The 24116-nt window shown below is 40.8% G+C and overlaps 3 protein-coding genes across 3 annotated transcripts; 1 reads left to right on the forward strand and 2 right to left on the reverse strand.

Moving 5' to 3' along the window:
* Positions 1-1632: 1632 nt before the first annotated feature.
* On the reverse strand, positions 1633-5396 carry LOC146626747 (cartilage-associated protein-like). The gene is made up of 7 exons (XM_085361434.1): positions 4846-5396; positions 4301-4450; positions 3496-3667; positions 3162-3290; positions 2920-3065; positions 2750-2833; positions 1633-2543 (listed from the first exon to the last, which is right to left on the reverse strand). Exons 1-7 carry the CDS (start codon positions 5305-5307, stop codon positions 2397-2399), a joined length of 1290 nt encoding a protein of 429 aa, XP_085217560.1. The 5' UTR covers positions 5308-5396; the 3' UTR covers positions 1633-2396.
* Positions 5397-7826: 2430 nt separating this feature from the next.
* On the forward strand, positions 7827-14073 carry fkbp10b (FKBP prolyl isomerase 10b). Its single transcript, XM_085361433.1, has 10 exons — positions 7827-8166; positions 8420-8565; positions 9759-9948; positions 10184-10329; positions 10689-10878; positions 11016-11161; positions 11460-11649; positions 11757-11899; positions 12002-12165; positions 13727-14073. The coding sequence occupies exons 1-10, from the start codon at positions 7970-7972 to the stop codon at positions 13919-13921; spliced, it is 1707 nt and encodes a 568-aa protein (XP_085217559.1). The 5' UTR covers positions 7827-7969; the 3' UTR covers positions 13922-14073.
* Positions 14074-15050: 977 nt separating this feature from the next.
* LOC146626749 (7-methylguanosine phosphate-specific 5'-nucleotidase-like) lies at positions 15051-22500 on the reverse strand. Its single transcript, XM_085360779.1, has 10 exons — positions 22338-22500; positions 20857-20931; positions 20523-20621; positions 19885-19954; positions 19722-19768; positions 19530-19615; positions 19291-19380; positions 18742-18904; positions 15989-16189; positions 15051-15903 (listed from the first exon to the last, which is right to left on the reverse strand). Exons 1-10 carry the CDS (start codon positions 22338-22340, stop codon positions 15784-15786), a joined length of 954 nt encoding a protein of 317 aa, XP_085216905.1. The 5' UTR covers positions 22341-22500; the 3' UTR covers positions 15051-15783.
* Between the last annotated feature and the right edge of the window lie 1616 nt (positions 22501-24116).

Raw genomic sequence — 24116 nt, forward strand, 5'->3', positions numbered from 1 at the left:
CTCAGTCTTGACTTGTTTAATGAAGCCTTGTATTAGAGAACAGTTACATATTTAACCTCGTGGAGAGCACAACCACCTCCTCTCAGAAGTGTGACTTTAGCTGTAATAGAAGTGTAAAAATATCAGGCTGCTGACATCTTGTCTGTCTAGATGAGGGTTTTGTTTTGTAGACCTTTACATTCCAGAGTAATAGCCATAATTTCTCCCCTTATGCTTCCTTTCCTAATCCTAAATCAATGCTTCTACATAATAATTGCTAATGTATGAACGTGTAGTTCCAACCTGCGAGGGATGGTGTTGGATGGCCAGCTGCACATGTATGCACCCAATGTTTCATCCCGCTGTATGATCCTGTAATCCGCATACAAACTATACTGTATGCATACATGTATGCTGAACATGGGTGCTGTTTATATATAATGTACTGACCCTTTAGACAGCAGTGACTCACTGCCGCTCTGACTGGAAGCACAAGCCTGAAGAGAGAACAGTCTTACCGCCTGAAACTGCTTGTTTTGGATGATTTAATCAGCGAGAAGAGATGTAAATCTTTGCATCTTAGGGGAAATCTCAGCTTCTCTGAATGCTCAGAAATGTCACTGGCTCTCACTCAGGCTACGGCCGTGTGTTTTATACATGCCAGTATTAGACTTTCATACTGGAAAATGATAACGAGACAACACAGATGTCTCGCAGGATCTCCCTCAAGTCCAGAAATGTACATGAATTATTAATTTGGCTTCTGAAGGTTAGCTGATTATGCTTTGTCTCTAAATGGTTACAGGTTATATACTTCTGACTGAACAGATCCACATAATGAGCAGTATATAAGTGCATTAAAAAATTGAGTATCAGAGCGTGTCGATCAGGTTAAGAGGCTTATACTCCTGTGATTGTCACACAAAGCTGTATTTTATCATTAATAGCATTAAGAGTCGTTGGCACAGGTGCCAGAAGAAATTATCCGAGTTACACTGCCAGCCAACCTACAGGAGCGTTAAAGGAGTGTTGATACGTTGAGTTGAAGTCCATCACACAAGGGGTTCCTGCCTCCTGAAAATAACTTTAATTGTTTTTGTAGACAAGAAAAAGACTTTTAACAGTATATAACGTCACACGTGCTCAATATTTGTCACCACAGGCTTCATTTAAAGGGTTAACATATCTGTTAAAATTACAGTTGGACTCTTTCACCCATAAACGCTGTAGAAACATGAAAAAATCTCTAGGACATGTCTGTCCTTGAGTGTGCTGGAAGCTCAGGTCACACCATGTTTACTGTAGCTGTGATCGCATACTGTAGTTTGACTTATTAAAAGGACTTTGGCACTACTCACTATTAAAAGCCAACATTGTCTAGTTTTAGGTAACCTGGCTCTCAGTGTAAATACTCATATTACTGTATATTAAAACCCATAATAAAACCTACCTGAACTCGAGTGACTCTGTGATCCACTGCATGAGTGTCTGCTGCTATGAATCCAGATATAATTAAACTTTTGTTGCTGATTGTTTGTGTTACATTAGATGAAGTTTACAGCTAAACAATTTTAATACAATGTTACCAACTTGCTTAATAATATACTGTATTAAACTGTACTGAATCTGGCTTGAAAGTATTTGATAATTTGTAAATATTTGGTTGACCATCTGTGCAACGCTGACTAACTTGCTACTTCAGTTTCATGTTCATAATTCATAATGACCCGGTTTGTTGTGACAGCTACAATATTACTAGTTTTAAAGTCTAATTACACTGATCAGCCACTTTATTAGGTACTGCTAGCACAGGGTTGGGTCTCTTTTTACCTTCAGGACTGCTTATGCTTAATTCTTTGTGGCATAGATTCAACAAGGTGCAGGAAACATTTATCACAGAGTTTGGTCTATCAACATATTGTCACACAGTTGCTGCACATCTATGATGGGAATCTCCCATTCTACCACATCCCAAAGGTGATCTGTTTGACTGAGATCTGGTGACTGTGAAGACCATTTGAGTACAGTGAACTCATCGTCTTGTTCAAGAAACGTTTGAGATGATTTGAGCTTTGTGACATGATGTGTTAACCATAATCCTAACCCAGATCCGTAGCTACAAGGGAGGATGGATCCACGCTTTTATGTTGTTAATGCCAAATTATGACCCCACTGTCTGAATGTCACAGCAGAAACCCGGATTGTGGGAATCATCAGACTACAATAGTTTTCCAGTCTAGCTTCTGTTGTCCAGTTCTGGTGATCCTGTGTGAATTGTAGCCTCAGTTTCTTGTTCTTAATGACAGGAGTGGCACTATGTTGCACATTCACAGACGCTCTTCTGCATACCTTGGTTGTAACAAGTGGTTATTTATAGTCTTATAGTCAGACTATTCTCTGTAAACTCCAGAAAGTCGTCAGATGTCTGACTCGCCAGCATCCCCTTTGCCCTTCAGTTGCTTCCAGTTTGCATAAATTGACTCCTCATAATCTCCAATACCTTCAAACTCAGCATCAGGAGAGTCTGGGGCCGACCGTGCAACCTCCTCTGGTCCTAGAAAGTCCTGGAAGAACCATCCAGATCGCAATTACATTACAAAGTGCTAAAACATGCAGCCACAAAACTTCTCCCTGAATGTTCAATAAACATCAGATTGATTATACTGGATTATATTGGATAATCAATGTTTATAAGGGATTTCATTCAGCATTTCAGGCAATCTAAGCTCTTATGTGGCCAAAGAATGAGCTGTTTTTGTATGAAGCTCACCTCATCAGACAGACCGAAGTATGTTTCTGCAAATGCCAACATCTTTTTTTGCATTATTGTCTGGTTGTAGTGTTTGAAAGCTTCCTGTTAAGACAAAGATTGGTGGCATGATTATTATAGAGCGATATTCAACTTTATTCTGCAACAAACTTTTCCAATTTTCATCTTACCATCCTGGGGGTAAAGTGGTTGGACTGAAGCCCCCACTGTTGACTGTAGGCTTTATAATATAGCAGGTTCTGCTTCATGACTGGGTCCTCAGGCTCGAACAGGAAGTAGCTGTGCGCACAGGGCACGGCACTGCGTCCATCGTTCACTGTGCAGAGAATACACAGACCACAAACACTCAGAGATTCAACAGCAGAAAGTGTTGAGAAAGAATATTCAGAATCTGTGATGATGCTGAACTTACACTTATAATAGGCATACTGGAGGTAGTGGTAAACAGTGGGCACAAATTTCACTACAAAATAACCCCCAATATTCGGTGTCAGGTTTTCTTCGCACCTCAGTTTGCACCTTAATGTGTCAATGTAGGCATCTGTTGACAAGCAGAAAGAATTCAGATTACATGAAACTAGAAGTGTGCTGAAAAACAGAAGAAACACTGGATCCAGAATCATTTCTGATTCTAAAATCACAGCTTTTACATTTAGATTTATTTTTAAAGAAGATTTTAGTGTCGTTTAGATGCTCATTAGTGAGTATATTGATAATCTGGACATTTTAAAATATGACACACCAACCTGCTATGACTGCATAGAAGTCTCTGTCTGGTAAAAGTTGAGTGATCCCTTCACATTCGGCCTGACACAGGTCATATTCCTGGAAGTAGAGCCACAGAGCTTCCTCCAACTCTTGAACACCGCTGCTGTAGTCGCCCGAACCCACAAGTTTCACTCCTCTCAGAAATGACGTCTGGAAACAAAATTAGAAACCATTATCTGGCAAATTGTAAATAATCCAAGTAAAGAGTCTGTTCACTCTATTACTTATAAAAGAAAGGCCCAATACAGCACCTTCTACATCTCAAGCAGTTCAGTCTCATTGAAGTATTTCATTGTTTTCTGATTTGTATGTGTTAGCCCCAATAACACATGAATGCATAAGTTTGGGAAGCTTTATACAAATTTTGCACCCACTCGTCCTTGCAGATAACTTCAACTTGTGAGGTAGTTTCTTGCAGGATAGCGTGTCAAGATTTCATGTTTGGGTCAGGAGTCTGTGTGAGCCAACACAAAAGCTTTGGCTTGTATTTCTGGGGTTTTTTCCAAGTGGAGTTTGGATCTGCTTTGGGGCATTGAAACTGAAAACATAATGACTTTTCCATCAGGACAGTTTTTGGACTGACTCAATCAATGTAGTAAATACAGTCAGTGTTTAGTAGAACCCATTCTTTGCTTTATCTAAACAATTTCCAAACTGTTTTTGACTTAAGCAGATGTTGCTTTGCAGACTTCATACTCCTTTTTTTTTTCTTTTTTCTTTTTTTTAAGAGATTGCAAGTGAGGCTTTTCCAGACTTTAAGAACAATGGCTGAGCGCTTCTCACCTCGTAGGGTCGTTCTTCGTGGTCAATGAGGTAGCCGCTCAGGTCATACTTGCTCTTGTATTCCTCCATCAACTGCTGCATTTGCTGGTCCTCAGGGTTCCTCTGGAGGAAGGTGTGGGCGCATGGTACCGCCCTCTGCAGGTCATTCAGCTATGCACACAAATTACTTTGGATGTTGTGAAATAGCGCACAGAGGTCTGTGGGGTTTTTTGTTTTTGTTTTGTTTTTTCTATCGCACAAACTAAAAATCACCGCAAAAATCGCTGCAGGAGTTAGAATTATTTATTTTTGTCCGACATTTGAAAGTCAACAGAGTGGAATATTTGGAGGTATATTACACATGGCTCCGTTTAAAGTTTTCTGCTCTATTGCGCGTCCAAGTGAAATCAACCTATTATTTTTCTTTAATTTGTCATTAGTCTACACGCAGAATGTATATATTGATCCAAACCAGACGGAAGTATTTAAAAAAAACATAGTAGTTTAACATATTGCAAATACCTCTAGATAAATGGGTGTGGTGAATTTATTGGAGGTTGTCTGACCTGTGAGTGAGCAAAGTGCAGGTATCTGTAGGGAGATCTTCTGCTGAAATCCTCCAGGATCTCTCGGCCGGGAGGAGGCAGCTGGAACGCGGGGAAAAGCGCCCTGCACTTCTTCTGACAGGTCGCCTTCATCATAACGTTCCAGTAGACGCGGAGATCCGGGTATCCAGCAAAAGACTCGTCGTCATGCTTGCTCGAGTTACAGTGGCTCGCGCAGTGTCTCACGCTGTCCTTCAGAAGCCGGTGCAAACGTAGGCTTAATTCCAAGTACTGGATCGATTCCGTCCAGTTTCCCGCTGCGTAATAATCCAGCGCCTTCCCGTACGCAGCGGTGAGGGGCATGAGGTCCTCTCCGGAAAAATTTCGAAAATTGTAGTTTTCATATTGTGCCTTTGTCATTAAAACAAAGGTCACACAAAGCAGTGTTACCAGCGAGTCTACTTTTGCGCATAATGTCACCATGGTGAGGTCACATCGCAGTCCTCCGTCTTCTGTCTTAATGCTTTACCGTTTACTGTGTGGTGGTGGTCTGCTGAACCGCTTAGGGGTCTGTTGGAATTCATGGATTGGGCCTTTCAGCCGCGGCTGTCTCAAGTTTCTCAATGTAGGCCCACAGCTGTCCCTATAGTCGCCGCGTGCGTAAAAGGGATTTCCAGTGCGCCCTCGGCGCCTGCCATACCCAAAAGCGTTCTGCCAAAAAAACAATCCCTTCCAGCATTGGTTATGAAATGATTGTCAATACTGAAACTGTTGTGAATGACTTATTGGCCTATAATCTGTCTAACATGTCTTATACCGATATCAATTCGAGATCATTCCGATCTTTGAAACGATCTTTTTCAAGAGAGCTGGCCAAGAGGGCAGAAGAAATTGCAACAAATACAACATCACAGTTCTAGAAAATAATGTTTGCGAGCCGAAAATACTTAATTATAATGTAGGTACGGATGCGTCATAGATCCTGTTGACTACACAGAAACATCTGAAATCACTTCCATCGATTACTCTGTGTTGTACCAAGGTGACGTTTTCATAAGTCATTCATTTTAGTTCCATTTAATGTTTTCAAATTGAAGTAATATCACGCAATAAGCAGTACATATAATCTATAGAGAGCTCGTTTTCATTTGTACAGATAAATAAAACTTCACTACACGTGACATCTTTTTTGTTTTCAAAACATAAGAGCTATATTGTTGGTGTTTCTTTGAGATTTTTTTGACAACGTAAAGGAAGTGAGCACCAGATGAGTTGGACTGATCCAGAACTTCACGGCATTAATGAAAAGCTGAAACATTTGAGGCTCTCGGGCTACTTTACGGCTCAAAGAGGCGATTCGGTTTTCCCACAGCTGTGTGCAGCGGTGCTGAGGAGTCAAAGCACACTAGAAGAACAGGCGCCGTTAATTTCAAAATAAAAAGCAAACGTTACATTTTTTAGGTATCCAGACGCACTGACAGACTTCAAAGTGGTTATATGCTGAAAAGATGACATTTTGTGCATTAGAGATAATGTTTAAGCAAAGGCCAGAATGAGGAGATTTAGAACAATTTTCAAAGCCTGTGTTTGGTTAAATTATAAACCAATGTGAGGAAAACATTCAGTGGGAAGCGATTGGAGTGATTTGTATTTCAAAAAGCACGTGATGACCGGGGACTTGTGTACTGTTATGTTTATCATTACTGTTTTTTACTTTGTGGTTTCCCCAGTAAAACGCAGTTGAGTCATTCCTACTATTCGGTGCCATTTCAGTGTGATCACTCTTCATCAAAAAATACAAAATTTTGAATTATTTTAACATTTCATCTAAAAGAGGGATTTTCAACCTATAAGAAAAATGTATTGGTCCAGCTAAGGATATTATATTATAATATTTTTTAAAATCAAAGTCTTTACCCATGACGTGCCAAATGTCCACCCTGTTACAGGACATTCAATTTTCTATTAATAACTGTTTTGAATACACAGTTATAGTAATATTTACATTTTCTAAAAGCTACAATGTCCCTTTTTAAAATCTGCAAGGAAATTTCATGTTACAGTGCATAGCAATAACAGGGGTGACGGTAACAGGGGGGAGATTTTATGCTAAACTTAGCCATTACTACTAGTATGATGAACAACAAGCTAGTACATGGTGACCACTAAGAACCATTTTTAACATGTTTATTAGCCATATTATAAAAATTACAAAAAAAAAATTGTTTCCACTATTAATAAGCGTAACAGGTTGGACGTGTTATGCTTTGCCACATTACAAAATCTTGCTAAAACATTGAAAAAAGGGTTGATTAAAGAGTGGTACTTACTCGTCTTCTTCTTGAAAGTTTTCCCTCCAAAATATGTTACATCCGGGAGTGTCATGTGACTAAAAGAATAATCAGGTGATGTGTTCTATGGAATTCTTATCAGAGTAACAGGGGTGACAGTTGATTCAGGGACACAACATTTTTTAAAGATTTTAAGTATTAAACATGCATTAATAATAAAAAAGAACATTTGATGAACATTAGAAATAAGCCAATCCAGAAATGATGAAAAATTTAGATTTTCTTTTTTTTTTTAAAGTTATATTTGTAACTGAAGTCGAGCAAGCATGACTGGGGACATAGTACTTTAGTGACTTGTGCTAAAATAAAAGTAATTTACTTTTAATGTATTTATCCTGTGTATATATCAATGTGTTCTATGGTAGAGGGGGGTTAAACATACAAGAAAATGGTTTAGAAATAAGCATTAGACAAGTTTTACACTAAATATACCATATTATGTCATTAGGACTCAAATGGCACCGAATAGTAAGAATGACCCAGTTACCGCTATATCTTATTTTGAAGGAGTTCATGTTTTTTTTCTTTTCTTTTCTTATTGTGGTAAGTTTGACGGAGGGGCTTGCCTCTCCCAGCTCCCACATTCCTTCCACCATGGTAAGAAAAAAAGTTTGTACAGCGAGCTGGAGGTTGTCCACGTTTACAGCATTCAGACACCGCTGCCCAGCTCCACATCTGCAGCCCGGCCCCTCTGCGCTGTGAAGAGCGCACTCCAACGCAGGGCTTAAACTGATTTATGTTTTTAATTTTTTGGCGTTTTTATTTGAAATCCATTTTAAGTTATTCTGCAAACAATGTTTTCCTTTTGCATTGCCCTTTTCCTTCTCATCTCCGGCTCTTTCGTGGAGTGTAACCCCAGTCCTGTGCTTGGAGATGTAGTCGTGGACAGATACTTCATCCCCAAAGACTGCGCCAGAGAAGTGAAAAGCGGAGATTACGTCCGCTATCACTATAACGCAACATTTATCGATGGAAAAACTTTTGATTCGAGGTGAGTCGGTCCACATTACGCTATAATTTACGTTTTTACTTCATTGTCGGCTGCAGAGGCCCTAAAAAAAATCCCCAAAATGCAAAGGCTGGCTGTAGCAGCAAAATGACATTTAGAAATGTCAAAAATACCGAGATAATGATTTACAAGTTCAAGCAAGTTTGCAGATTCCGTTAATGAGGCTCTACATGCACATTCCGCAGAGGCAGCCCTCTCTTGACCCACTTGTGACGTTCCTTTGTTTCCTTCACAGCCATCAGAAAGGAGCAGCTAAAGTCGGCCTGATCGGGGAGGGTCGGCTCATTGCGGGGATGGACAAAGGTCTGCAGGGCATGTGTGTGAATGAGCGCAGGAAAATCACCGTCCCGCCACAGCTGGCCTATGGAAACACCGGGGCAGGTGAGTGCAGAGGTCATGTGTGAACATTATTAGGCACTAATTTGCAAAGGACGTTTTTATCAATAGATTATTGATACCCATTGTAGACTTGTACAGCGCAAAAATGCCCCAACTCAACTCAACTCAATGCAACCCACAGCAGACGGGGGTAGACACATACAATAATTTGGACTGCAATATGGCTGTGGGATGATTAAAGAGTTTGCAGCTGTGAATCTAGAGAAAACAATGTACTGCATAGATGATAATGATTTGGGCTTGTTTAGTTAGATCTTTTTAAAATGTTTTTATAGCACACAAGAGAGTTTCCACTCTAACCAACAGCTCATATCCAGGATTTCAACTTGGCTCCGTAGCAGCTACTTTGTGGCTCTTCTGTTTTAGAGTGTGCATAAATAGCCTATAGTTTTCCTGGCTACCCTAGGTGGGCTGTTTGCATTTCAGATGTCATGCGTATGTGATTCAAATCTACAAACAAACTTGTGTAATCACGTTTTCACAAACTGACAGTTGTCCAGCATAGAAATGCTTTCTGGTTTTTGTAGACAGGCCTGTTGCTTCTTTAGCAGGCTTACTAACTTTCCCCCCTTAAAGACACTATTTGGCAACCCATTGTACCATTATATAGTTTCTGTGTTTATTTGTTTTGTTTTTTTTAAGGGTGGTTGCATAGGCAGAGACCACTCTCACTAACATTTTGAACTAGGGCCAGGAGAGGGTTATTCCTAGTAGGCTTTCAAGGGGTAAAGAGTTAAGGTGGCTTCACTGTTCTGTGGTGGTTCGGCTGCAAAAGGCCCTAAAAAATAATAAAATAAAATAAAAAATGCAAAGGCTTGCTGTAGCAGCAAAATGACATTTAGAAAAGTCAAAAATAACAGCTTGGGGGTCATACAACACTTGATAATAATAATATCATCATTAAGTGTTGAAATGCAAACTTAATGGCACTCAAAATGTATCTAAACAAGAGTTATTCTTCTGTATTTGTAGTCGTTAACGTACCGGAAACTAAATTACCAACATCCCATTTCAACTGTAATGTATCACTTACGGAAATGCATGTAAAATCAATGCTTGTGTGGATTTTGGAGCACAGTGTGAAAGCCTTAGTGACCATAAGTTATTTGTTTGTTTTGCTTCCACCCATATCTGTCGGCAGCTTCCACCTAACTGTCATCCAACCTTATTTTCAGGTGACGTTGTTCCTCCAGACGCCACCCTCGTGTTTGACATCCACCTGCTCGATCTGTGGAACACGGCCGACCTGGTTGTAACCACAACCGTCACCACTCCGAAAGACTGCAAGCGCTCCGTGATGCGTACTGACTTTGTGCGTTACCATTTCAACGGCACTCTGCTCGTCGGCACAGTCTTTGACTCCAGGTGAATTCTGACTTTGGTGACCGTTTTCTGAAGAAGATAAGATGTTTATTGACTCTTTCTTCAAACCAGCATGAGTTGAATGGGACCAATATTTTTAGGCAATTTTATCCCTAAGTCTAAGTCATCAAATCTTTAATCCAAATCACAGCTCTAATTTGTCTGTGCTGTGTCATCCAGGTATGTTGTCTGTGTGAAGTTGTGTGTTTGACTTTGCGCTTGTATGAGCCCCACGCAGCTACACCAGGAAACAGACACACAACTCCCTAGTAGGTGAGGGTTGGATGATCAAGGGCATGGATGAGGGCCTGCTGGGCATGTGTGTGGGAGAGATCAGAAAAATCGTCATCCCGCCGTTCAAAGCCTACGGAGAAAAGGGATCAGGTGAGGAACTCCGAATTTCATAAAGAGATTGAAATGTTGATTCAAGAAGGGACCGATTGTGGCTGATCAATGTATTTGTGAAGGGAAATCATTTTTACAAACAGAATAAGTCAAATAATTGAGACGGTAACATTAAAGCCGAGGTAGGCAACGTGATTTTGATGCTTAAGGATGCTGCAAAATACTCTGTGAAACCAGAAGTTAAACGTTTTTTGTGGTGTATCACAAACCTTTTTATTCTTTGCAGTTTTGAATAAATCAAAGATGAATAAAAATGAAACTCTTCTTTATATCCAACCACTTGCATGTTGCAACTAGTAGATGTGACATCCAAAATTCTCCACTTTTCTGTCTGCCAGGTAACGAGATTCCCCCTCAGGCGACTCTGGTGTTCGACGTCCTGCTGGTGGACATCCACAACCCGAAGGATAACATCACTGTTGAGAACCAGGTGGTGCCGGAGTCATGCACTCGCAGGTCCGTGGTCGGAGATTACATTCGGTACCACTATAACGGCACCTTCCTGAATGGAGTCACCTTTGATACCAGGTCAGCTCATGCTCTGCTGATTTGGCTGCAGCTTAATTTTCATTTTATATGTGAAATAATACTGCTGTCGCATCACTGCCAATACAGCTTAAGGTTTAAACATAAACTTTCATTTTTGGCCTTTTTAATGTCCCCAGCTACCAGAGGAACAGCACTTACAACACCTACATTGGGATGGGGTACGTAATAATGGGGATGGATCAGGGCCTGCTGGGACTCTGCATTGGGGAGAAGAGGAAGATCACTATTCCTCCACATCTGGCTTATGGAGAGAACGGAGCAGGTGAGTCAGTGTAAAGTTTCCAAGCGTCAGGGAAGTTCTCTCCTCCAGAAAATAAAACCAACTCAAACTGACAGAAATCTTATTATGCCTTAAGGGTGTCAATGCAGTGCATAATAAAAATGTAAAATGGCAGTGTTAAGCTACTACATAATACCTAATAAATCCTATCCTGGCTTATGTATAGATTATAGTACGACACAAAAACTAGACACCAATAACAAATCACATCATTGGCTCATGGACGGTCATAGTTGATGTGCGTTTTTCGTTAAATGAAACCTCTCTATGGTCTCACCAGGTGATGTGATCCCTCCTTCTGCTGTGCTCGTCTTTGACATCCACGTCATCGACTTCCACAACCCCAACGACACTGTGGCTGTCCAGGTCATCCACAGACCCGAAGTGTGTAACGAGACCACAGAAGTGAACGACCTCGTCCGCTACCACTACAACTGCTCCCTCATGGACGGGACGCTGCTCTTTTCCTCGTGGGTCACACAAATACGCACATCCTCATCTCTTTTAACAGCGATTCAAATTTTAGATCAGCATAAGTCATCTTTTTGTTTTGTCTCCTAACTGGCCTTGTACTCAGACACAACTATGGCAGCCTTCAGGACGTCGTCCTGGGCTCAGACAAAGTGATCGACGGGCTGGATCAGGGCCTGCAGGGCATGTGTGTGGGAGAGAGGAGGGTGATAACGGTGCCACCTCACCTTGGCCATGGGGAAAGGGGAGGTGAGATTTCTGCTGTATGACTGATGCTTGTTTATGGCCATAGCACCAGTAAAAGTTGCCATCTTACAGATGTTGACAGTTGTGTTTTTAACTTTCTGCCAGCTGCTGGTGTGCCGAGCAGCGCCGTGTTGGTCTTTGACATAGAGCTGCTGAGCTTTGAGAAGGGCGTGCCGCCTGGTTACCTGTTTGTGTGGCTGGAGGACACTCCTACAGACCTGTTTGAAGCCTTGGACATAAACAAGAATGCAGAGGTGCCACAGGAGGAGGTACGTAGACAACTGTCATTTCACATAGTAGGATTTAAAAAAAGGCAGTGAGGAAAAGCAACATCAGTAGTCCAAGTAACCGTTGGATTTTTTAAAATATGTCTACTGACATCATGTCTGAGTTCCTCCTTTATAATCACATTATTATTTAACATTAGTTTAATTCATGCTTGTCAACTCTGTTCTGTTTTTTTTAGTCTGCAGGCTCACTGAACACGATATGATTTATGAAGTATTTACTGAATTTTCTTTACGCAAACTACAGTGTTGTGAAAAAGTATTCGACCCTCTTATTGATTTCTTAGGCTACGTTCACACTGCAGGCGAAAGCGCATCAAATCCGATTTTTTGGACCCTATGCGACCCATATCCGATCATGGTATGACAGTGTGAACGGCACAAATTCGATATTTTCAAATCCGATCTGGGTCACTTTCGTATGTGGTACTGATTCCGATACATATCCGATGTTTTAGAAAGCGACTGCTGTTTGAACGGTCATGTCGCATTAAATCCGTCTTTTACGTCACTGACACAAGACAGACGCCAATTATCAGTTCTGGAGAAGACATCGCGAACGCTTCCTGGCCAATAAGTGTAGATGTTAGTGAAACTGTTGGGAAGACAACGTTGGGGAAACGTGAACATTTTACTTTCACGTATATTTTATGTACTGTATAATCTGATTAGTTTAATTCTAAAGTCCGAAGTCTTTATATTAAGGCCCATCAGTCAAACAATATGGTTTGCTCTGGGTGTACAGAGCGTGTTGTGTGTGACGTCTTCTTTTGCGCATGCGGGCCGCTTTGAGCGTTCACACTAGAGCGCGTTTGCTGTCGCATTTTATTTGTAGTGTGAACAAGCAGACACAAAAATCGGATTTGATCAAAAAATCGGAATTGAGCATTAACACCTGCAGTGTGAACGTAGCCTTAGTCTTTTGCATAGTTCTCACACTAACATATTTGAGATCTATCAAACAAATTTTAGCATTAGACAAAGACGCTGCAAGTAAATAGAAAATGCCGTTTTTAAAAGTTGAACTTATTTCTTAAGGGGGAAAATGTCCACATCTACCTGATCCTAGTGAAAAAGCAATTTCCTAAACCTAATAACTTTTTTCCGCCCCCGACTGCACGGACTGGCACACCTCTGTATATGGCAAGATGCAAGCAAGCCAGTTTAGCCTGCACTTACTAGGCTGTATAAGCCTGCATTTGTTTCCCACACTATACAATTAGTTACTGTTAATGTTTTATGTATCAAAATACTGATTCTTGTACTTTGTAAGATTTTTTTTTTTCTTGTGAAATCGTGATTTTTCTTAACGATAAACGACGACTCACGGAAACGTACCCAACTTGCTTTACTGCCATCTGGAGGTGAGACTAAGAACAACGCTGATTTTTTTTTTAAATTGTAATTTTAAATAATTATTATTCATGTTCGATATTGTTTTCACATAGTGAAACAAGGGTTTTTCTTTGGCGTTAGAACAGGCGAGTGAACGGTGATCACTGACTAATTTGTGACTGATGGTTCTCGATCTCTGTAACTTTAGTTTGCGGAGTTCATCAAGCTGCAGGTGGCAGAGGGCAAAGGTCGCATAAAGCCCGGGCTGACCATGGAGCAGGTCGTCACCGACATGTTCCAAAACCAGGACCGAAATAAAGACGGCGTGATCACAGCCAACGAGCTAAAACTTAAAGTGGATGAGGACAAAGAGCGGGAACAGGCAAGGCACGAGGAGTTGTGATGAGGACAAAAGTGTTTGGTTCTCTCTCAGGGATAAACCTCCAACACAGTACAAAAAAAAAACGCAACAACCAACAAACAGGCAACAAGAGACTTTTTCCCCCACACGGAGTCATGGTTTAGTGGTTTCAAGTTTTGAAATGACAAAGCGCAGAAGATCTTTTTCACTATCATTTTTTGTGTGTGTTACAAATGTCTGTTTGATTGCTGTAAACAAACAAGCACCTTTATTTGTCCCTGAACACCACATTCATTAAAATGTTTGTAGAAAAACCATTTCCTTTTTTCTTACAATCTGTTGTTTCTTTCCTCACTGTGATCTCGCATCTCTGCTTTCTGCACCAGATAATAGATGTAACCTTAATGGGAATCTTTGAAACAGACAAGAAAACAGTAAAAACGTTGTTTGAAAAGCACCAGCATACGTGTTAAGACTAAAATGCACCGATTTAGTTTCAATTTCTTGCAAACTATTGTTAACAATTTAAAAATATATATTAATAAAGGAGTTATTAGACACCTAATAGAAAGAAATGCTACAGCAGGACTGATTCACAACATAAAACTGCATTTGTTGTTATTATTAGACTTACAGGGTCTTATTATTGCTTTATGATAGTTAATAAGCATAGAAAATCAAGAGGAAATCCTTTTTGTCTTTGGATTTAAGAAAAAGAATATACAGTACATTTAAATATAAACGCTTGCTAGTCCATGTACATCTTCTTATCTTTGAGCACGATATGTTTGAGAAAGCTCAACAAGCTTACTGCATTTAACATACAGCAACAGCCCGCTGTGAAGTACTGCCATAGCATAGCAGGATTAATGTGTCTGTGTCCACTGTCACAGACCCAAAACGTTTAAAACACAGAGGTAAAAGGCTGTTCGCTGCACTGTCATAGCGGCATGCTATGAAGAAACTCATGTGCACAGTATGTTTAGACTTGAACTTCAAGTACTCACAGCGTACACAAAGGTAACACGCAGTACACATAAAACACAGCTTCTTCCTAAAAAAACAAATAAATCACAGGGTAATTATTAGGATTGAAAAACAGGCTGCCTGGACTTATTTTGTAACTTTAGATGTAAAATTTAAAAAAAAAAATTCTTATCTTTCAGGAATCATTTGAATTTTCTATATCCCAATTTTCTGTATCCCAACATGACTGAGGAATTGCGGTAATGTGAAGTGCTGTCTGTGTTCAGACCAAATATCCCAGTGTAATCTGTCTTCTCGTCTTTCTGGCACAGTCTGAATTTTGTCTCTAGCACAAATGGTTACAAAGTTATTCATTTAAAGAACACTTGTAAAATGGGCTGGCAGGCTAATGGTTCAGACTGATTTTTCTTTTTGTTGTTGTTTTTACCCGCAGGGCAGCCTGCAAATAAAAACAGGATGTGCTGATAAAGCGGATCGTTTGGATCCTGTGGGTTATGGAGTTAGCACCTCAGTGGATTGGGATCTTGGGTGTTTGTAGGCTTGGTTCTTGAGTGGAGTGTTTAGTGGAGTGCATAGTCCTGCTCTGAGAATGCGGAGTCCTGTGTTATCAACTTCACCTGTCTGTGGTTTTAATGTTCTGGCAGCTCGGTGAGTTAAGCTGAGGTAACACGTGGCCAGTTAGATGCAACACTAGAAAACAGTTTGAATCGGAGCCCAGCCCGTGCCTGTGAAACCAGAACGGTACGTTTTTAAACATCTGCACCGCGTTACAGTGAACACGGGTCCAGAGAGTGATTTGATGTTCAAATATTCAGTCATGAGGTCAGTGAGGCTGTGAGATTGTCCAGCATGCGACAGGGTGAATGCAGTAAATGAGGTAATCCGTGCATTTTTCAGTCCGGATCCTTTTGTGCGTCTTACTTGTTGTCTCTCGACGAGGTAATGTACCTGAGGATGGCGTTTGGAACGTCCATCGTCTCGTCCTTCACCAGGACGATGTCGAAAGAGTTGATGTAAGACTCCTTCCTCTCCTCCACCTGAAACACCAAACAGACAAGTGAGCTTTTAAAACTGATCCGTGTCGAAGTAACAAATCCCAGGACAGCACTACACCGGTCTGACCTGGTCGTTGAGGAAGCCAACGGTGAGGACGTTCTGGGGCTCAGAGACCCCGTCGGCCATGGTCAGATCTCCCAGTGAATCTCCTAGCAGCAGCACGTTGGGTCGACCCCGCAGCTCTCTGAGGCCGGCTGCATGTGACAGAGCGCCTTCTCGCTTGTTAAAGGTGTGAATCAGTTGACCTTTAAAGGCTTGCAGCACCCCCTTAATAGCAAGAAATGCTGCGTTACAATAAGGTAAGTAAGCTATCACACATCTATTCAAAAGACCAATACAACAAAGATGCATGACAGCTCATGACAACAGTTACAGAGGAAGGCTGGGAAATGAATAACTTGACCAGCAAGATAGACGACCACCTTGCAAGTGTGAATTTGGACTTTTATAAAGGTATGAAATGTGCTAAAAATGCAAAACAAGAGAATTCAAGACACTTCTTCTTCTTCACTTCCTCCCACCATCGACTCACTTCAGTTTGCTTACCGGACTAATCGTTCCACAGACGATGCCATATCTCACCTGCTCCACACACCCCTGAGTCACCTGGACACTGGCAGAGGGAATTATGTTAGGATGCTGTTCGTGGACTACAGTTCAGCATTCAACACAATAATTCCCTCTAAGCTTTTCACCAAGTTGACGGATCTAGGACTCAGCTCATCACTGTGTCAGTGGATCCTCAACTTCCTCACAGACAGACCCCAATCAGTGAGGGTAGGAAAACAAGTCTCCCCCTCCATCTCACTCAGCACTGGAGTGCCTCAGGGCTGTGTTTTAAGCCCCCTGCTGTACTCACTGTACACTTATGACTGTGTAGCCACATCCGACACCACCTCCATTGTCAAGTTTGCTGACGACACTGCTGTTGTGGGCCTGATCTCCGACAACATCGAGACTGCCTACCTGGAGGAGATTAGGAACCTGGAGACCTGGTGCCAGGAGAATAACCTCCTCCTAAACATCAGCAAGACTAAGGAGCTGATCGTGGACTTCACTACAAAGCAGGCGAGGAATTACAAACCCCTCATCATCAGTGGCACGCCAGTGGAGAGAGTGGACAGTTTCCGATACCTGGGTGTCCACATCACTCAGGACCTGTCATGGTCCTGTCACATCAACACCCTGGTTAAGAAAGCCCGTCAGCATCTCTTCTTCCTCAGAAGACTTAGAGACTTCCATCTGCCACTGAAGGTGCTCAAGAACTTCTACTCCTGCACCATCGAGAGCGTCCTGACGTCAAACATCTGCACCTGGTTTGGGAACAGCACCAAGCAGGACAGACGAGATCTGCAAAGGGTGGTGCGCTCGGCAGAACGCATCATTCAATCAGAGCTCCCTGACCTGCTGTCCATCTACACCAAGCGGTGCAAGTCCAAAGCTAGGAAGATTATGATGGACCTCTCCCATCCCAACAATGGACTCTTCTCACTGTTGAGGTCTGGGAAGCGCTTCCGCTCCCTTAAGGCCAAAACAGAGAGAATGAGGAGGAGCTTCTTCCCCCAGGCTATTCGGGCCCTGAACCAGGTGTAGGACTGGACTCTCCCAAACACGTCACTATAAGACTGGACTCTCACACACGTCACCACACGCACCACCACACATTTCCTATAATCCTATAATTCCTATAATTTATAATCCTTATCTTTATAATCTCTTCTGCTATTGGCACATTCTTTACTGTAAATTCCTAAGTTAATTTGTAAATTTTTGTAGTAAATTGTAAATATTGTAAAACTTTTCTTCTGTCATTTAATGGTCGGGCATTGTACAGCTACAAGCATTTCACCCCCATGTCATACTGTGTATGGTTGTGTGTGTGTGACAAATAAAATTTGAATTTGAATTTGAATTATAGTAAATTATTGTACAACTGTAGTTTGCTTAATTGCACAGCACTGGCTGGATCCAACTTCAGCAAGCATTTAGCAAAAAGCAGAGCGAAACTTGAACATGAATGTACTGACTACACGTAACAGTTGAGAAATATGACACGTTTTTCAGTAAAAAGTAAGAAACACAGAAAGGATCCTTTCTAAAAAGCTGTAACAGTTTCTTTCTTTGTAAGGAAAATTTGTACAAAAAACAAAACAAAAACTGAAAACTCCTTTCAAAAAACTACGTGGCAGGTGGTTCAACTAACCAGGTGTGTATTGTCACACCTCTCAAACGTATCAAACTGCAAACTTACTTGCCAGTAATTCCTCGTGCGATGCTGGTTCGTCTAAACTGACTGGTTTGGCTAGAAGCTTAAAGCTTTTAAACCTGGCAAAATGATTCTTTTTTTTAAGCTTGTGATCCAAGCTTTTACATCCATTGTACTGAACCAGTCAATCAAACTACATGCAGTTCAAGGTGTTTCACAGACGACTGACAAACTGATGATGAGACTTTACAAGATGTGACAGAAGTCAGCTAACGTGCAAAAATAAGCAATTATAAGAGCATAGATTTAAGAAAATATTAATAATAAATCTTATATTTCCTGCATGCCTATTAATGCATGATGATTAATGTTTATTAGAGAAGTTAAAAGGAAAACAATGTGCGTGAAAAGCTTTTGTTAAATATAAAGACAAGTTTGTTCTTCTCAGTTAGCCGCGAATCATGTTTTGTGTTTAAAAACAAAACAAAAAAACATGGACTTGTGCACTAATATGTATGTAATATATTAGTAATTATATGACGTAAAATTACAAATGTATACAGTCATGTCCATCACATGACACGTGTGTGAGGCTGAGTGTGGTTAAACTCACAGTGTGGTCAAAGTCCATGTAGTTGGAGATGATGTGGACATTTGGATGGAAGACGTGGTTCTGTCGAATCACCTCCTCCAAGACATCACCGACCCCGGCGGAGAGGATCAGCAGAGGGACCTGGTGCTCAGCCAGATGGTCAAAAAATACTTTGTACCCTTCCCTTAAGACAGAAACACACCAAACATGACTAAATTAGACCATGAAACATGAAGAAACACCACAGAGGTTAAATAGAAATGTTTCATATAATCTTTACAGTGTTAAACATTGCTTTTGAAAGTATCTGAAACCCAAACACAGCTGATGTTACTGGTTCCCACCTCATTTTTAATAAGTATTTTCGCCTCTAAATGAATGTTTTCATTGCAGAGCAGCTGTAATGTATTAGCTTTGTTGTGACAGTGTAATAAATTGATTTGTATAGACATCACCTGCCTCGAAGAATATTTTAAATGACAAAAAGCTTCATAACTGTAAACAGAGCTGTAACTGTAAACACATTCTTCTCTGTATAAATCAGTTCTGTGTAATTTGAGCTGTGTGTACCTGAGCATGGCACTGGATTCCTTCACAGCCCGGGCCAGCATGTCTTTTCTGATCTTCTGCTGAATCAGCAGCTCGTGGACTTTTGTCCACCTTTAGAGAGCAGAATAAATACAAGATATCAACCATTTAACAACATACATCAGTGTGTATATAAATTACAATTCACTGTATATTATTCAGTATGCTCTGAGGAGGCACTGGAATCAAATGAGTTAATATCTGACACATTTATTTCTTACCACTCAACCATGAGAGGAAGTTTCTCCTCAGCACTCCGGCTAGCATCGATCTCTATGGGATAATAAGTGTTTAACAGCTCCCTCATCTACACAGAACAACAACAGAACACTCATTAATATTATATCCAATCCACATGGCAACAAACATAGTTAAAGTTAACACATTAACCCATGTGTTTGTAAAGCTCTTACCTTTTTAGTGCAGTCTTCATTAATCAGCAGCCTGTTATCCAAGATGTCTAAAAAGAAGACACAAACAAAAACCACACAGGTAAAACTTGCATTATCCATCCAGTAATTTGTATATACATACTGGAATACATCATGGGAACACTTTCAGTGTCTTTGTGCTCACTGTGAGTGGTGGGAACTCTCTTGCTGTTGTGAGCGAATCTGGTCAGTGTCATGTCAAAGTCTGAGATTACCTGTGAAAACAGCAGACACATAAATGCACAGTTACAGTAGCTCCATGTGCTTTTAGGGAATCACTGTAATTCTACCTCTGTACACCATCATACAGGATTTTAAAATCAAACAATTAAGATGTGATTGAAGTGCAGACCTTCAGCTTTTAGGTATTACATTAAGTGTTTAGGATTTACAGCCATTCTTAGACATAATTCCCCATTTTCAGTAATTGGACAATTGGCAGGTAAGCAGCTTCATGGTCAGGTGAGACCTGTTCCCTTATTATTAAAGGATCTCGAGTTGATTCCAAGTGTTGAACCAAAATAAACCTATGAGTGGAATCGCAAAAACTTTAGAGGTCTACAATCTGGTACGTTCACTTTTTAAGAAAAACTTCATAACATCTCACTAAGTCAAGAACACCTACAGCATAGTGCAAAAGTCTATGATTTTAGCAGTGAAGGCTTTTCGATCCTGTAAGACTCTTGTAGTGAGTTTGCAATCTTCACATAAGAAATCAAAACTCTTCAAATGAGCATTTACAAACGAGTGTTTGTGTGTATAACCTGCACTCAGCGCACTTACCTGCAGGTTTCCTGCACCTGCTCGCTGCATGCAGTGGATCGTTTCCTCCACTCTGCTGCGTTCCCTCATCAGCACCGAGCACTTGGCCAGCTCCGGGATCTGAACAGAAAAGATTCTGGACTTACAATTTACACTCACTATAAATTAAGCTTCTTTTATTTTGCAATGCGGACCCATTTCTACACTGAGGCATTACTCTTTAGTTCAGTGAAAAGCCAACACCCACACACAGGAGGTTATTTATGATAAAAAACAAACAAAAGAAAGAAAACTATTTATTTTGCTCCGTATAATTTCAGCCATCACATGGTAATTTTCAGAGGAGCTTCCTCACCTCAGTTTTCGTCAGCTGGTGCCAAATTGCCAGAACGGTCCGCACTGGCGTATAGATCCAGGGAACGTGATATATCTGCAAGCAGAGCCATAAGAGGTTACTTTTACCTAAAACACCTAGTGAGTTACTTTGTTTATGGTTTTGGATAAGATAAAGTGTTTAAATTCTGGAGAAGTCAATCAGTTTATAGTGTACCCAGCGTAGTGGTAAGACTATATGTCTTTGGAGTGGGAGTTGCAAGTTTGATTCCTGCCTGGGGATGTCTGCATCCAGTAAGACACCACAGACATGAGTGAGAGAGATAAATATGAAAGATATTGAAGAGGTAAAACACACATGCTATGGCAAGGGGGAGCCAGGATGACAGATATCATCACCCACTGATGAGAGAAAACTCTACAATTTTCAAAAGTTTTTTTTTAGGCCCAACTTCATAGATAGTATATAAGATACAACAACTTCAAGCCAATAGGATCGCTTCACTCCACCAGGATCGCTTCACTCCACCAGGATATACAAAGTGTTGTTCGGAGAGGTGTAGTAGTATGATAACGAAGAGTTACAAGTATCTGGGGATCCCACAGACGAAAGCTGCAACCACTAAGTACCTGCAGAGGGTCATCAGGTATGCTGCTAGGATAATAAGCTGGCCAAAGGAGGAGAGTAGAAGCCAGTGAAATCATGACCCAGAAGGTCCTGACCATCCATGCATGGTATCACCCCAAGTTGAGCACAGTGGACGGTGTATATATCTCAGACAATTAAGAGTAATGAAACAGGTCATTTGTTCCATGGGAGTAGCCTTGCAAGGTTAAGTTGTTTTGACCACATGGTACCCCTTTCGATATTTTATACTTGATGTGAATTAAGCATGCCCTCAGATTTAAACAAACAAACAAACAAACAAACAAATATGCTGAAAGTCAGTCCAAGGCAAAGTGTTTGATATGTGAAGCGAAAATTTCACAGCAGTTTAAACTTTGGACCATACTACCTTTAGACAAAACCGAGATGATGGAGGAGGAAATGTGAGGTGGAAACACCCCTTTGTTCTTAGTCATGCTTCCCACCATCATAGCGCTATTTACTAAACATTGTATTGGAAAGTTGTCATTCGGGCTTATTCATAACAAGCGAACAGTGGCTGCAAGCTGATTTAACCGAGCAGCCCTCAGTTTTAGTAGTCGATAAAACTCCTGTTTTCCTTTCAAGCAGCTCATACACCTTATGTACCTATTTTCTTTCAAAATAAAAGCATAAATTGGGCCTAAATATTGGTTTCCAAACTGCACTTCAGACTGTGGTTACAGCTCATAACCAGCCTGCTGACAATGCCGTACAAATATGAGCTGCATCTGAATGAATAGACTTCTTTTATGCTGTCAGCAAAAACAGGTTATCATAACACAACCGGTTAAACTTTAACAGCCGATTCAGCGACTACCGACGCGATTACGTAACCGCTGACAGTTACAACTTACCATCTTCTCACGGAGAGCTCAGGCGTCAGCGACGTTTTATCGACTATTCAGAGGGACCGTTAAGAGCACATTGTGTTAAAAACGTCTGAATATCTATGTGAAAATATTTCAAAATCAAATTATATGCAGTTTACACTCCGCTGCTGCTTTCAATTGTTTACATTTCTGCTTGTCACAGACATAGAGCTCCCCCGCGTCTACGCCACACTAACCATGGTTCCGACATGCATTTGTTCCTACTTGATGGTGAGGATATACTGAGGGAGCTGTCACAGTACTAGAATTTCACTAGACGAATATCGAGGCCAAGTTATTAATGGTAGAGATACTGTGACGATAGAAGAAAAAATCTTTATATTTTGCTAGGAAAATGGGAAACATATTAGCGATTTATTTATTGAACCATCTGCTGTCTTAGTCAAGCTTTTCTGTAATTTCTTTAAGCAGACATCTGTTGTTTGCCAAGTTATCTGCTATGTGCAGACACATAATTTTTCATCCACTGACTTAGGAACGTTTTTCATAGATCACAGATTCATAGATCATAAATACCATTCCTCTGGAAATGGTCAGGTTCGAGAGCTGGACGGAAGAAGAGTAAAAAAATAAATATAAATTAAAAAAATCAGCCAGCGGCCAGAGAAAATTTCTTCTGAAGGACCTGAGAAGCAAAATATAAAGAAATGAGGGGTGCCTCAAGACTTTTGCTTTACATTTTAAAAAGGTGCAAAATTCTACAATCAAAGTACTTTGATCGCAGGGACTGGATATTAAGAGTTCCTGAAGTGTAAATATAGTTCACTTATAAGAAAAAAAGACTTGAAAGTACATGACAAGTATTTGAGCACTCTTCCATATTTAGAACATTTGGAGATCTTCAGAATAAAAGTGTGCTGTTTTTAGACATTTTACACAAGAGTACACGACAGCTAAATGTGTCACATGTCACACAGGGCGATCGTGGCTCAAGAGTTGGCAGTTTGTCTTGTAATCGGAAGGTTGCCGGTTTGAGCCCCAGCTTGGACAGTCTCGGTCGTTGTGTCCTTGGGCAAGACACTTCACCCACCGCCTACTGGTGATGGCCAGAGGGGCCGGTGGTGCGATATAGCAGCCTCGCTTCTGTCAGTCTGCCCCAGGGCAGCTGTGGCTACAACTGTAGCTTGCCTCCACCAGTGTGTGACTGTGAGAGTGAATGAATAATGGAATTGTGCAGCACTTTGAGGTTCTCGAAAAGCGCTATATAAATGCAATCCATTATTATTACATTTGATCTAAAATTGACCAAACTGGTACAAAAATCTAAACACAGCTTCAAAAATACTGAATGAGTTTCTCTTTATTCACTACACCCAGCATGGTATGTTTGAGGGGGTCACTAAACTCAAAGGAACGCTCTTCAGAAGTAAAGCTAACATTCAAGGTCCTTTAATGCAGTAAGAACAATAAATCAATGGTGTCACTAAGGAACAGGTCTTATTTTTATTGGCACAGTGGGGAAATGATAACCATTCACAAAAATAACACATCGTCTTGCTGGTTTAGTGTATTAAGCACATTTAAAAATCTTTCCACAGTGCAATGTTCATATGTGCTTTCATTCACCGAGACAAAAACACTAAACAGATTCTGCCAGAAGCGTAAATGCAGAGCAAACACCAAACAAATCCATTAAAACCCACAAACCAAACATTTTCACAAAGTTACTGCTGTCAGTGGCTGGATCTGTTAGCGGTTGTCCTTGCGATGTGAAATGGGAAAGCGTCGTATTTAAACACAAAA

The sequence above is a fragment of the Diplotaxodon limnothrissa genome, linkage group LG8 (genome assembly GCF_057381915.1).
Source record: "Diplotaxodon limnothrissa isolate DT_005_m linkage group LG8, D_limnothrissa_male_GT1.1, whole genome shotgun sequence".
In the NCBI taxonomy this organism is placed as follows: domain Eukaryota; kingdom Metazoa; phylum Chordata; class Actinopteri; order Cichliformes; family Cichlidae; genus Diplotaxodon; species Diplotaxodon limnothrissa.